Here is a 14,739-nt window from a genome sequence, read left to right as displayed (position 1 = left end):
TTTGCTTCTTATAGATCAAAGGTTTGGAATATTCTAGAGTTAACCAGCTTTTACAGAGCTGCATTTGAGATTCTGCTGGCCAGAAATGGGGTTTCTCAATATTTTTCCTTGTCTCTGCTTTAAAAAAATTTTCCCAACATTTACTATAGGCCAAGTGCTATTCTAAGTGCTTTTGCCTGTGTTCACTCGTTTAATTCTCTTAACAACCCCAAATGATAGATACTGTTTTTATCATCCTTGAGACTGTCTCTAGGTATAGAACCTAATTGTGGCTGCTTTGTGACCCAAAGTCTGGGCTTAACCAGTATGCTACTAAATTTTCAGTTGGCCAGAAGTGGGATGGGGTACTACAGAAGAGAGAGGTGAAGGGTGGAGAGGTGGTAAGAAAGCTGGAAGGTAGAGCACGTGTTGCACATATTCAAAACGCAGCATCTTCTTAACTACCCACCACAAAACCCACAAAGTTCAGATGAGCAGACAAACTTCTGATTTCCAGTCAAAAATTATTTTTCTCACTGTTCTTTGGAGTTTTGTCAATAACTGCTAATTTTGAATCTGTACCAAGCCAGTCTTGAATTCCGGCCTGAACACAATCTGTCCTGCCTCCGTACATTCTTGCCAGTAGGTACTGGGGAGAAGCTAAAGCTAAATGCCTGACACTCTTTTGGCTGGTACACAAAGAACAGTCATGACCATCTAATGATTTGAATCCCTGCTTGGGTTTCAGTATAGATTATCTGATAAGTTTTAATTTAGTTTTCATGAATTGAACATCTTTCTTTTTGTGCTACTGTATCAAACAGTGTAACTATGCACAGTACATTTGGAACGCTGGAATATCTGATACTACGAAGTCTTTCGGGAGCATTATATTAGGCAAAGGAGCATGCTCTTCAGTGGTGCCAGCTCTACTGTAGAAAGGCAAGCTTTATATGTTTTGAGGGTAGATGTTCAGGCATAAATAAACCATAGCCTATGTTTCCTAGGGTGGCTGTAACAAAGTACCACAAACTGGGTGGCTTAAAACAACAGAACTGTATTCTCTCACCGTTCTGAAGGCTGGAAGTCTGAAGTCAAGGTGTCAGCAGGGCCAGGCTGTCTCTGAAGGCACTAGGGAAAAATCTGTTCCGTGCTTAGCTTCTGGTGTTGCGGACAATCCTTGATGTTCATTGACTGGTAGATATATCCCTTCAGTCTCTGCCTTCATTGTCACATGACGTTCTCCCCGTGTGCTGTGTGCTTTTCTTATAAGGAAGCCATATTGGCTTAGGGTCTACCTTAATTTGATATGACCTCATCTTACCTTGATTGCATCTGCAAAGACCCTCTTTCCAAATATGGTCACATTCACAGGGGTCGGGGGCTAAGACTTCAACAGATCGTTTTGTGAGACACAATTCAACACTTAACAGCCATGTTTTGGTCTGGGAATGTGTTAATGAAATTCAAAGAAATCCTCTTTTCCTCATTTCTCTAATTTTGATTGATTTTGTGTTAAGTGTCTTTTTTTCTCTCTTATTTTACAGCGAAAATGGGCTGGACTTTCTATTGGGCAAGAAATAGAAGGTAGGTATATTTTTTAGCTACCTGAGGTAGATTGTCTTTATGATTTTCTCATAGTTATGGAGATCTGTACAATTTTCTGTTACTTGTCAGGCCATTACACTTTCATCCATATTACAGTTAGGTCTATGAGAATGGAAAGTAAATAGTTATGGAACCTACCTCTTTTTCTACTTGTTATTCTATCTGGAAATTACAGTCTAGTAGGGAAAGGAATATCCACATGTTCATACCTCACAGAAGATGTACAAGGTAAATTTGTGCACAAATATTACCTTTAGGAGCTCTGTGTAAAAGTGCTAAGACGGAACAGGAGTGGATGAATTGATTGGAAAATTAGCCAGAGAAATCTTTCTAGGCACTGGAATTTTGAGCATGATTATGAAGTAGGGGAAAAGCATGACATGATAGAGACAAGGAAGAAGGACTCTTAAGATGAGACATAATATAAATAAAAGGCATTGAGTTGGAAGCAAGCAAATCATAGGCAGTGCTCATAAGTATGTTTGTCTGACTGAAAGGATTTGCCTGAATGGATTGTATTAAGTGATTAGAGTAGAGTATGAAGTTAGTGGAGGGCCTAGAAGTACATACTGAGATTTTTGGATTTTACACAAAGACAGTTAGAGCTCCTGAGAATCTCTGAACGAGCCCAACAAAATCCTACCTTTAGAAAAGAATTCTAATATTGTGGAGTCTGGTGAGGAGTGAGGAGAATTCAGTACTGAAAGAAAATAGCTGGGAGGTTATTTGACTTGCCTAGAATTAAGCTGAATAGGACTTTGTGAAATTATGGCTATGGAAAATGTTTTTAAAAGCCGAAGTTATGTTAAAGAGGAATAATTGGTATTACATGGTGATTCCATTTTACTGTATACTGAGATATGTTTCCTAATGTCTTTGTTTAGAAAGATAAATCTGATTTAAGGTAAGGAGAAGAAAGGGTGACAATACTTAAGAAAACAATGTACTTTTTAAAATGAAATGTGTTATAAAGTCATCATAGTTCATTAGGGAAGGGCATGGAAGGCAATTTATGACTTCAGGGGGAAAAAAAGACTAAACCCCTTGTGGTTTATAAACTAAGGAGCTAATAAGTAAAAACTGGAATTGTTTCTTAGTCATTGTGGCAAAGTTGGGAAAATTGAGTATGAGTCTTTTTGTCAGGTAATTTCATGTCAACTTAATGGGTTCAGTAGGGGGAGAAAAGAAAATGCAAGTGTAATTAAGTCAGCTTTTTTTCCCACTAGCTTTTTTTTTTTTTTTTTTTAAAGAAGATGTTGGGGGTAGGAGTTTATTAATTAATTAATTAATTAATTATTTTTGCTGTATTGGGTCTTCGTTTCTGGGCGAGGGCTTTCTCTAGTTGTGGCAAGCGGGGGCCACTCTTCATCGCGGTGCGCAGGCCTCTCACTATCGCGGCCTCTCTCGTTGCGGAGCACAGGCTCCAGACGTGCAGGCTCAGTAGTTGTGGCTCACGGGCCTAGCCGCTCCACGGCACGTGGGATCTTCCCAGACCAGGGCCCGAACCCGTGTCCCCTGCACTAGCAGGCAGACTCTCAACCACTGCGCCACCAGGGAAGCCCCCCACTAGCTTTTAAGACCTAAAAAAAATCATATTTATGGAAATGTTACAAAAATAATACAGAGAAACCCTATGTACTACTTTTACCCAGATTCACTAATCGTCATTTTTTAAAATCATTTTTTCTCTCTCTCCTTTCTCTCTCTCTACACACACACACACACACACACACACAACCTGCACACACCCATTTTTTTCCTGAACATTTGAGATTACGTTGCAGAAATCATTCCTCTTTACCTCTAATACGTTAGTGTGTGTTTCTTAAGAAAAAAGATGTGCTCGTAATTGTGATCAAATTCAGGAAATTAAACATTGAAACTTTAATCTATAGTTCATATTCCAATTTTGTTAATTGTCCCAATTATCTCCTTTATAGTATTTTTCCCCTTCAGTGTGGGATCCAGTTCAGGATCATGTACTGCATTTAGTTGTCATTTCTCTAATGTTCAGGGTTTTCTTTCCTTTCACAATGGTGACATTTTTGAAGAATACATTTATATAATGGGGAGTTGTTGGTCGCAGGGTACAACGTTTCAGTTTTGCAAGATAAATTAGTTCTGGAGATCTAGTTACAGCGTGATGACAATAGTTAACAATACTGTGTTGGATACTTAAAATTTGCTAAGAGGGTAGATTTAAGTGTCCTCATCACACACACACGCACGCACGCATGCACATGGAAAGAAGATGGTTCATATGCACTGAGAAAGAGATATATTCTCTGTTATCAGTGTTTACTGTTTGCTGTATATCCATAAGCTCTACTTTATTAATCATGCTGTTTAGATTTTCTATATTCTTACTTATTTTTGGTCACTTGACCTGTCTTGCACTGAGAATGGTGTGTTAAAATCTACTGTTATTAGTGTTTTTCTACTTTTCCTTGCATCTCCTGTAGTTTCTACTTTGCGCAGTACTTTCTGTGTTATTTGGTATGTAGATATTCATAACTTATATTTTTATTGTGAATTATGCCTTTTTGCATTATAAAATATCCTTTTTAATCTTGTTTAATGTGTTTTGAATTATATTTTGATATTAGGATCATAATCCCTGCTTTTTTATTGTTTTTAATTTGCTCAAAATATCTTTCCCCATCTCTTGACTTTTAACCTTTTTGAATCACTGTTTTAGATGTGTCTGTTATATACAACGTAGACTTGGATTTTGCTTTATGAACTAATTTGAAGATCTTTTTCTTTTAATAGGTTTGTTAAGCCCATTCACAGTTATTGATATGACTGCTATGTTTGTTCTCAATTCCTTCATTTTATGCTTTAGTTGTATTTATGTGGTGTGTCCTCTTTGCTATTTTTTTAATGTTTACTTCTAATTTTTTCTTATTAGTCATCCATTTTATACACATCAGTGTATACATGTCAATCCCAATCTCCAAATTCATCACACCACAACCCTCAGCCCCCGCCGCTTTCCCCCCTTGGTGTCCATACGTTCTCTACATCTGTGTCTCAGTTTCTGCTCTGCAAACTGGTTCATCTGTACCATTTTCTAGGTTCCACATATATGCGTTAATGTACAATATTTGTTTTGCTCTTTCTGACTTACTTCATTCCGTATGACAGTCTCCAGATGCATACACAACTCTACAAATTACCCAATTTCGTTACTTTTTATGGCTGAGTAATATTCCATCGTATATATGTACCACATTTTCTTTATACATTCGTCTGTCAGTGGGCATTTAGGTTGCTTCCATGACCTGGCTATTGTAAATAGTGCTGGAATGAACATTGGAGTGCATGTGTCTTTTTGAATTATGGTTTTCTCTGGGTATATGCCCAGTAGTGGGATTGCTGGGTCATATGGTAATTCTATTTTTAGTTCTTTAGGGAACCTCCACACTGTTCTCCATAGTGGCTGTATCAATTTACATTCCCACCAACAGTGTAAGAGGGTTCCTTTTTCTCCACACCCTCTCCAGCATTTGTTGTTTGTAGATTTTCTGATGATGCCCATTCTAACTGGTGTGAGGTGATACCTCATTGTAGTTTTGATTTGCATTTCTCTAATACTTCGTGATGTGCTTCTTGGCCATCTGTATGTCTTCTTTGGAGAAATGTCTATTTAGGTCTTCTGCCCATTTTTGGATTGGGTTGTTTGTTTTTTTAATGTTGAGCTGCATGAGCTGTTTATATATTTTGGAGATTAATCCTTTGTCCGTTGATTCATTTGCAAATATTTTCCCCGATTCTGAGGGTTGTCTTTTCGTCTTGTTTATGGTTTCCTTTGCTGTACAAAAACTTTTAAGTTTCATTAGGTGCATTTGTTTATTTTTGTTTTTTTTCCCATTACTCTAGGAGGTGGATCATAAAAGATCTTGCTGTGATTTATGTCAAAGAGTGTTCTTCGTATGTTTTCCTCTAAGAGTTTTATAGTGTTCAGTCTTACATTTAGGTGTCTAATCCATTTTGAGTTTATTTTTGTGTATGATGTTAGGGAGTGTTCTAATTTCATTCTTTTACATGTAGCTGTCCAGTTTTCCCAGCACCACTTATTGAAGAGACTGTCTTTTCTCCATTGTATATCCTTGCCTCCTTTGTCATAGATTAGTTGACCATGGGTGCGTGGGTTTATCTCTGGGCTTTCTATCCTGTTCCATTGGTCTGTATTTCTGTCTTTGTGCCAGTACCATATTGTCTTGATTACTGTAGCTTTGTAGTATAGTCTGAAGTCAGGGAGTCTGATTCCTCTAGCTCCGTTTTTTTCCCTCAACACTGCTTCGGCTATTCGGGGTCTTCTGTGTCTCCATACAAATTTTAAGATTTTTTGTTCTAGTTCTGTAAAAGATGCCACTGGTAATTTGATAAGGATTGCATTGAATCTGTAGATTGCTTTGGGTAGTATAGTCATTTTCACAATATTGATTCTTCCATTCCAAGAACATGGTCTATCTCTCCATCTGTTGATATCATCTTTAATTTCTTTCATAAGTGTCTTATAATTTTCTGCATTACAGGTCTTTTGTCTCCCCAGGTAGGTTTATTCCTAGGTATTTTATTCTTTTTGTTGCATATGTAAATGGAACTGTTTCCTTGATTTCTCTTTCAGATTTTTCATCATTAGTGTATAGGAATGCAAGAGATTTCTGTGCATTAATTTTGAATCCTGCAACTTTACCAAATTCATTGATTAGCTCTAGTAGTTTTCTGGTGGCATCTTTAGAATTCTCTGTGTGTAGTGTCATGTCATCTGCACACAGTGACAGTTTTACTTCTTCTTATCCAATTTGTATTCCTTTTATTTATTTTTCTTCTCTGATTGCCGTGTCTAAGACTTCCAAAACTATGTTGAATAATAGTGGTGATAGTGGACATCCTTGTCTTGTTCCTGATCTTAGAGGAAATGCCTTCAGTTTTTCACCATTGAGAGTGATGTTTGCTGTGGGTTTGTTGTATATGGCCTCTGTTATGTTGAGGTAGGATTCCCTCTATGCCCACTTTTTGGAGAGTTTTTATCATAAATGGGTGTTGAATTTTGTCAAAAGCTTTTTCTGCATCTATTGAGATGATCATATGGTTTTTATCCTTGAATTTGTTAATATGGTGTATCACATTGATTGGTTTGTGTATGTTGAAGATTCCTTGCATCCCTGGGATAAATCCCACTTGATCATGGTGTATGATCCTTTTAATGTGTTGTTGGATTCTGTTTGCTAGTATTTTGTTGAGGATTTTAGCATCTATATTCATCAGTGATATTGGTCTGTAATTTTCTTTTTTTGTAGTATCTTTGTCTGGTTTTGTTATAAAGGTGATGGTGGCCTCGTAGAATGAGTTTGGGAGTTTTCCTTCCTCTGCAATGTTTTGGAAGAGTTTGAGAAGGATGGGTGTTAGCTCTTCTCTACATGTTTGATAGAATTCACCTGTGAAGCCATCTGGATTTTTGTTGGTTGGAAGATTTTTAATCACAGTTTCAATTTCATTACTTGTGATTGGTCTGTTCATGTTTTCTGTTTCTTCCTGGTTCAGTCTTGGAAGGTTATATGTTTCTAAGAATTTGTCCATTTCTTCCAGGTTGTCCATTTTATTGGCATAGAGTTGCTTGTAGTAGTCTCTTAGGATGCTTTGTATATTTAAGGTGTCTGTTGTAACTTCTCCTTTTTCATTTCTAATTTTATTGATTTGAGTCCTCTCCCTCTTTTTCTTGGTGAGTCTGGTTAATGGTTTATCAGTTTTGTTTATCTTCTCAAAGAACCAGCTTTTAATTTTATTGACCTTTGCTATTGTTTTCTTTGTTTCTATTTCATTTATTTCTGCTCTGATCTTTATGATTTCTTTCCTTCTGCCTTTTGGGTTTTGTTTGTTCTTCTTTCTCTAGTTCCTTTAGGGGTAAGGTTAGATTGTTTGAGATTTTTCTTGTTTCTTGAGGTAGGCTTGTATAGCTATAAACTTCCCTCTTAGAACTGCTTTTGCTGCATCCCATAGGTTTTGGATCGTCGTGTTTTCATTGTCATTTGTCTCTAGGTATTTTTTGATTACCTCTTTGATTTCTTCAGTGATCTCTTGGTTATTTAGTAACGTATTGTTTAGCCTCCATGTGTTTGTGTTTTTTACGTTTTTTTCCCTGTAACTGATTTCTAATCTCATAGCATTGTGGTCAGAAAAGATGCTTGATATGATTTTAATTTTCTTAAATTTACTGAGGCTTGATCTGTGACCCAAGATGTGATCTATCCTGGAGAATGTTCCATGCGCACTTGAGAAGAAAGTGTAATCTGCTGTTTTTGGATGGAATGTCCCATAAATATCAATTAAATCTGTCTGGTCTATTGTGTCATTTAAAGCTTGTGTTTCCTTATTAATTTTCTGTTTGGATGATCTGTCCATTGGTGTAAGTGAGGTGTTAAGGTCCCCCACTATTATTGTGTTACTGTTGATTTCCCCTTTTACAGCTGCTAGCATTTGCCTTATGTATTGAGGTGCTCCTATGTTGGGTGCATATATATTTATAATTGTTATATCTTCTTCTTGGATTGATCCCTTGATCATTATGTAGTGTCCTTCCTTGTCTCTTGTAACATTCTTTATTTTAAAGTCTATTTTATCTGATATGAATATTGCTACTCCAGCTTTCTTTTGATTTCCATTTGCATGTAATGTTTTTTTCCATCCCCTCACTTTCGGTCTGTATGTGTCCCTAGGTCTGAAGTGGGTCTCTTGTAGACAGCATATATATGGGTCTTGTTTTTGTATCCATTCAGCGAGCCTGTGTCTTTTGGTTGGAGCATTTAATCCATTCACGTTTAAGGTAATTATCAATATGTATGTTCCTATTACCATTTTTTAAATTGTTATGGGTTTGATTTTATAGGTCCTTTTCTTCTCTTGTGTTTCCCACTTAGAGATGTTCCTTTAGCATTTGTTGTAGAGCTGGTTTGGTGGTGCTGGATTCTCTTAGTATTTGCTTGTCTGTAAAGCTTTTGATTTCTCCATCGAATCTGAATGAGGTCCTTGCCAGGTAGAGTAATCTAGGTTGTAGGTTCTTCCCTTTCATCACTTTAAATATACCATGCCACTCCCTTCTGGCTTGTAGAGTTTCTGCTGAGAAATCTGCTGTTAACCTTATGGGGATTCTCTTGTATGTTATTTGTCATTTTTCCCTTGTTGCTTTCAATAATTTTTCTTTGTCTTTAATTTTTGTCAATTTGATTACTCTATGTGTCTTGGCATGTTTCTCTTTGGGTTTATCCTGCCTGGGACTCTCTGTGCTTCCTGGACTTGGGTGGCTGTTTCCTTTCCCATGTTAGGGAAGTTTTTGACTATAATCTCTTCAGATATTTTCTCGGGTCCTTTCTCTCTCTCTTCTCCTTCTGGGACCCCTATAATGCGAATGTTGTTGTGTTTAATGTTGTCCCAGAGGTCTTTTAGGCTGTCTTTATTTCTTTTCATTCTTTTTTCTTTATTCTGTTCCACAGCAGTGAATTCCACCATTGTCTTCCAGGTCACTTATCCGTTCTTCTGCCTCAGTTATTCTGCTATTGATTCCTTCTTGTGTAGTTTTCATTTCAGTTATTGTATTGTTCATCTCTGTTTGTTTGTTCTTTAATTCTTCTAGGTCTTTGTTAAACATTTCTTGCATCTTCTCAGTCTTTGCCGCCATTCTTTTTCCGAGGTCCTGGATCATCTTCACTATCATTATTCTGAATTCTTTTCCTGGAAGGTTGCCTATCTGCACTTCATTTAGTTGTTTTTCTGGGATTTTATCTTGTTCCTTCATCTGGTACGTAGCCCTCTGCCTTTTCATCTTGTCTGTCTTTCTGTGAATGTGGTTTTTGTTCCACAGGCTGCAGGATTGTAGTTCTTGCTTCTGCTGTCTGCCCTCTGGTGGATGAGGCTATCTAAGAGGCTTGTGGAAGTTTCCTGATGGGAGGGACTGGTGCTGGGTAGAGCTGGGTGTTGCTCTGGTGGGCAGAGCTCAGTAAAACTTTAATCCGCTTGTCTGCTGATGGGTGGGACTGGGTTCCCTCCCTGTTGGTTGTTTGGCCTGAGGCGACCCAAGACTGGAACCTACCCGGCTCTTTGGTGGGGCTAATGGCGGACTCGGGGAGGGCTCACGCCAAGGAGTACTTCCCAGAACTTCTGCTGCCAGTGTCCCTGTCCTCACGGTGAGCCACAGCCACCCCCTGCCTCTGCAGGAGACCCTCCAACACTAGCAGTAGGTCTGGTTCTTTCTCCTATGGGGTCACTGCTCCTTCCGCCTGGGTCCTGAGGTGCACACTAGTTGGTGTGTGCCCTCCAAGAGTGGAGTCTCTGTTTCCCCTAGTCCTGCGGAAGTCCTGCAATCAAATCCCACTAGCCTTCAAAGTCTGGTTCTCTAGGAATTCCTCTCCTGTTGCCAAACCCCCAGGTTGGGAAGCCTGTTGTGTGGCTCAGAACCTTCACTCCAGTGGCTGGACTTCTGTGGTATAAGTGTTCTCCAGTCTGTGAGTCACCCACTCAGCAGTTATGGGATTTGATTTTATTGTGATTGCACCCCTCCTACCGTCTCACTGTGGCTTTTCCTTTGTCTTTGCATGTGGGGTATCTTTTTTGGTGAGTTCCAGTGTCTTCCTGTCAGTGATTGTTCAGCAGTTAAGTTGTGATTCCAGTGTTCTCGGAAGTGGGAGTGAGAGCACGTCCTTCTACTCCGCCATCTTGATCCAGCCTCTTGGCTATTTTTTAAAATTTATTTTGGTATTTAGGAATGTTTACGTTTTTGTTTTAGTGATTACTTCTGCATTTATACCTCTCCTAGTGCCCTTAGTACTTCCTCTTTTTTTTCCTTAATTAACCTTTTCAAAAACTGTCCTGTCTGTTCTAAATGATATCCTTTGACTCTCATCTATTACCTATACAACAGTTAATATTCTGCCTTCCCCTTTCTCCTCCCATTTTGTTAATTTCTTTTTTTTCAAGTTTTAAGTCTTTTTTTTTTTCTACTGGAAGAAGCAAAATTTTTAAAATTGAAATATAATTGACATATAACATTATATTAGTTCAGGTATACAACATAATGATTTGATATTTCGTATACATTGCGAAATGCTCACCACAATAAGTCTAGTTAACATCTGTCACCTTACATAGTTACAGATTTTTTTTCTTGTGTTGAGAACTTGTAAGATCTACTCTTGTAGCAACATTCAAATACGCAATACAGTATCACTAATTATAGTGACCATGCTAGTTGATTTCTGTCTGTGTTAGAAGAGCATGGTATTTACATGCTGTTTTTCCATGTATGACCCCATACTTGTTTTAGCCTTAACTCTGCAACTAAATCTCTTAAATGATCATGATCAGTCCTTTTGCCAGTTTCTACTTAGTTGGATAAATTGAGTAGATCCCTCCAGGAAGTATAAATGTGTACAGTGTTTCCTAAGCTCTTGAATATTCAAACTAATTTTTTTTATACCTTTGATATCTTAAGGACAGCTTGGCTGGATATAAAATTCTTGGCTTGTTTTCTTCCCTTGAATTTCTTGAAAATAGTGCATCGCATTGCTTTGCTTTGTATGAAACTCTTGAGAAGGCTGATGCCAGTCTCAGTTTCTTATCTTTATAAGGAATTTGATTTTTCTGCCTGGGAACGCTGAGGATTTTTCTGTCTTTAAATTCTGATATCCTTAATTAGGATATTTCTTGGAATTGGTCATTTTGGGTCAACAACCCAGGTATACAATGCTTTATTTCAATATGTAGATTTAAGATTTCTCTATTTCCAGAAATTTTTCTTAGATTATGGTTTTAAGTATTAGTTCTGGCCCAATTGTTTTGATTTTCTTCTCAGGAGCTCCAATTATAAATGTATTTTAGGCCTTATCGGCCTGTCTTCCGTTTCAACTACTTTCTCCCTGATCTTTGCAAATTCTTTCTTTGCCTTATTTTTACTACTACCTTGGTTGTTTTCCTGTCTTTATTCACTGCCTCTTATTAAATATTAATTTGAATCTGTTCTCCCATGGGCACTTTGTAATTTATTATTCACTTCTGAGTAGTTTGTCTTTTTCCTCAATTTCTTTCCTGTGTTTGATAAACTGTCATTGCATTTCTTTTTTTTGTCTATTTCTGGTCTTAGTTTTCAATCTTCTGGTTTTAGGTGTTTTGTTATATGTCTGAATACTTGTTTGAGGATACTTAATTTAGTTTAAAATGTTACATATATTTTCTATTTCATCGTTGATCGTTTTAGGGAAGATGCTTCATCAGCTGAAATGCTGCAATATTTTGTTATTTGTTATATTTTCTTTACAGTAACTTTGTGGAGTTATTTTTTTCTGTTTCACATGATTTGTAGACAAAATTATTAGTGCAAGAGCATTCTTTTCTGTTAGTGTAGAGAAGTGCAGTTTCTTTCATAAGGAGTAATGGTGAGGTGGAGGGGGAGGTACCGAGGTTGGTTGGCATAGCTTATTTCTCTTTGGTTTCTGCATGATCCTTCATTTTCCTCTCTTACTGCCTTCTTCCCTTCATTGCCACATCTCAGAGGGCACCATCCCTTCTCTATTTATCTGATTCTTTCCAGGGATTCTTTGATGCGGCCACTTCCAGTCCTACTTACTTTCAGGTCCTTTCCCTGTACCTGGAGTCATGGACTACCAAGTCCTAAACCTGTGTGTAGTGTTTTGGTTTTTGGTGTTGGACGTTCTCTTTCGAGGGGTGATTTTGTCTATATTTTCTCTATGTAGTACTCTCCCTTCTCCTTTTTTTCCACAATGGGAGCTCTGTCTAATTTTGTGACATATTTCTTTACTTTTAAGTAATTTGAGTTTCATGGTATTCTCTGTCTCCAAATAATGCTGAAGGTATGGACCTATGTAGCATTATTTATTCTCCTTTTTGTTTCCACGGGGTTTTAGGAAGATGTGTGGGAATGTTCAGATTCACATTCAGATCCTCTAGATCCAATGCTTCTGAAGATATTCAAAGATATATTAACTTTAAACTGGTTGAAAGAAAACAAATACTTAAAGCAGTTGCTTGGAACACATTACGAGGTTAGTCTGTCTGTAGTCGAGATGCCTGAGAAGAGAAGTTGGTAAAGTGGAAGGAGAGAATATCCTGTTCCTCATTTAAGAACATGGCAACTTATACTTTTTTTTTTTTCTGAGTTAGAGGGAACTTAAATATTGGGATTATCTTTATTTGGCCTTTTCTTTGTGGAAGTAGGATGAGAGAGAAAATTTTTTGACTTGGGGTGAAAATGAAGGAAATTGCTTTAGATATAGGTAGCTGGTAGTTGCATAATTAGTGCTTTCTAAACTTACCTCAAAGAAACACCTGGGGAGTTTGTTTTTTAAAAAAGAAAGAGTCCAGGCTTCCCTGGTGGTGCAGTGGTTGAGAGTCCGCCTGCCAATGCAGGGGACACGGGTTCGGGCCCCGTCCGGGAAGATCCCACATGCTGCGGAGTGGCTGGGCCCGTGAGCCATGGCCGCTGAGCCTGCACGTCCGGAGCCTGTGCGCCGCAACGGGAGAGGCCACAGCAGGGAGAGGCCCGCGTACCGCAAAAAAAAAAAAAAAAAAGAAAGAGTCCCAGGCCCCTCCCTTGGGAAGTCTGATTCATGAATCTGTGTTTTTAACAATCACCCTTAAGTAGCTCTTATCGGCCACATTTTTGGAAACACTGACATAAGTGATTCCCTTAACTGTCACTGCCTCACCTGAAGCATAGTGTGAAGCTGAGACAGTGGAGGAGTTTGGCGCCAAAGGGAAGTAGGTCAGTGCCTGAAGCCAGGGTTCCCTATTTGTGGACAGTGGCAGAAATAAAAATGAACACTTGTTAAATCTAATGAGAAAATGGGTGTGTACGTAGCTTAGGTTTCTAATTTCCTTAAACTTACTTTTCTAAATATAGGGTAAAGTGTGTGTAAATTTAACTTTTAATGCAGATAAATTCTGTTGTGAAGATGTGAAAATTCAAGATGAAATGAGAAATGTGTTTTGTGGCCTGAATTGTGTTTAAAGCATTCTCCTCCTACCAGAAATGCTTATCTTGAATGTAAAGTCAGTTCTTTAAACGGCAACTCAAACAGACCTAATGGGAAAAATTATAAAACTATTATAAAACTAAGTGTTCAGGTGGGACTAAGGTGGAGTAAGCATGAGGCAAGGAAGGATTTGGGGCCCTGAGTGATGTCATGATGTAGCATAAAGATAGAAAGCTGGTTCAGTGTAAGTAGAGATGTAGGCAAAGAAAGGGTAGGAAGTTTGGTATGAAGGGGAGAGCTAATTCAAAGATTCTGAACAGGAGTTCTGTCTGCAAGGAGCCATTTTTTAGTCAAGTCAATGATTTTAGTCCTCAGACTAAATCTTCTTAATCATTTAGTCTTCTTTCCACCTGGAAATGCCGTATTTTAAGCACTGCAGACTGATGTTCAATTAACACATGTTTTTGCCCATTACCTGTCTTTGTAACGTCTGTTTATTCACAGCATTGGCTATAATTCTTTTGTTTATAAAATATTTTTATTAGTCTGACATTAAAATGCTCTTAATCATAAAATATGAAAACATTCTCAACCTTCTGGCCCTTTGCTTCTGGTTGAAACCTTCAGGGCATCTGTCCCTTTGGGGCTGGTGATGGTGCTGGCCATGGTGCTGCCTATGAAGCTGTCCATGGTACTGTTCTAGCATTTGAAATGATAACAGCTTGGTCTTTTCTGTTTAGGAACATTGACCTTAAATTAAAATGCATTTGAAAACTATAGTCAGTGATGATGATATTTTAATACACTTATTCAAAGTTCTTGATATAAGGATGATGCACACATGTATATATACACATGTATAAATGCATATATGTATATATATGCATACATATATATGCATTATGACATTATGGAATTGTTTTGGAGTCTTTAATGCACAAAATGGTATCATATTGTGCACATCTTTCTGAAGTGTACTTTTTTCACTCAATATTATATTTTAATGGACCATCTGTCTTTATTAAATATACATCAAGTTTTAATTTTAATTGCTATACATTATTCCACATCATGAATATGCCACATTTTATTAATCATTTCCCTACTGATCAGCATTTTTTAAGTGTTTGACTATTAGAAATAGTGCTGCAATGAACCTCCC

At 37.7% G+C, this 14,739-nt stretch overlaps 1 protein-coding gene across 2 annotated transcripts in view; it reads left to right on the top strand.

Moving 5' to 3' along the window:
* Positions 1-14,739, top strand: part of NSF (N-ethylmaleimide sensitive factor, vesicle fusing ATPase) — a 162,996-nt gene that overhangs the window by 29,093 nt on the left and 119,164 nt on the right. For both annotated transcript variants that reach the window (XM_060081415.1, XM_060081416.1), the window contains exon 4: positions 1,527-1,566. In XM_060081415.1, coding sequence (XP_059937398.1) covers positions 1,527-1,566 — 40 coding nt within the window. The remainder of the gene's footprint in view (positions 1-1,526; positions 1,567-14,739) is intronic.

Source organism: Mesoplodon densirostris, chromosome 18 (genome assembly GCF_025265405.1).
Source record: "Mesoplodon densirostris isolate mMesDen1 chromosome 18, mMesDen1 primary haplotype, whole genome shotgun sequence".
Taxonomy (NCBI): domain Eukaryota; kingdom Metazoa; phylum Chordata; class Mammalia; order Artiodactyla; family Ziphiidae; genus Mesoplodon; species Mesoplodon densirostris.
The sequence above is the reverse complement of the archived record's forward strand: the minus strand, read 5'-3'. Positions and strand labels throughout refer to the sequence as shown.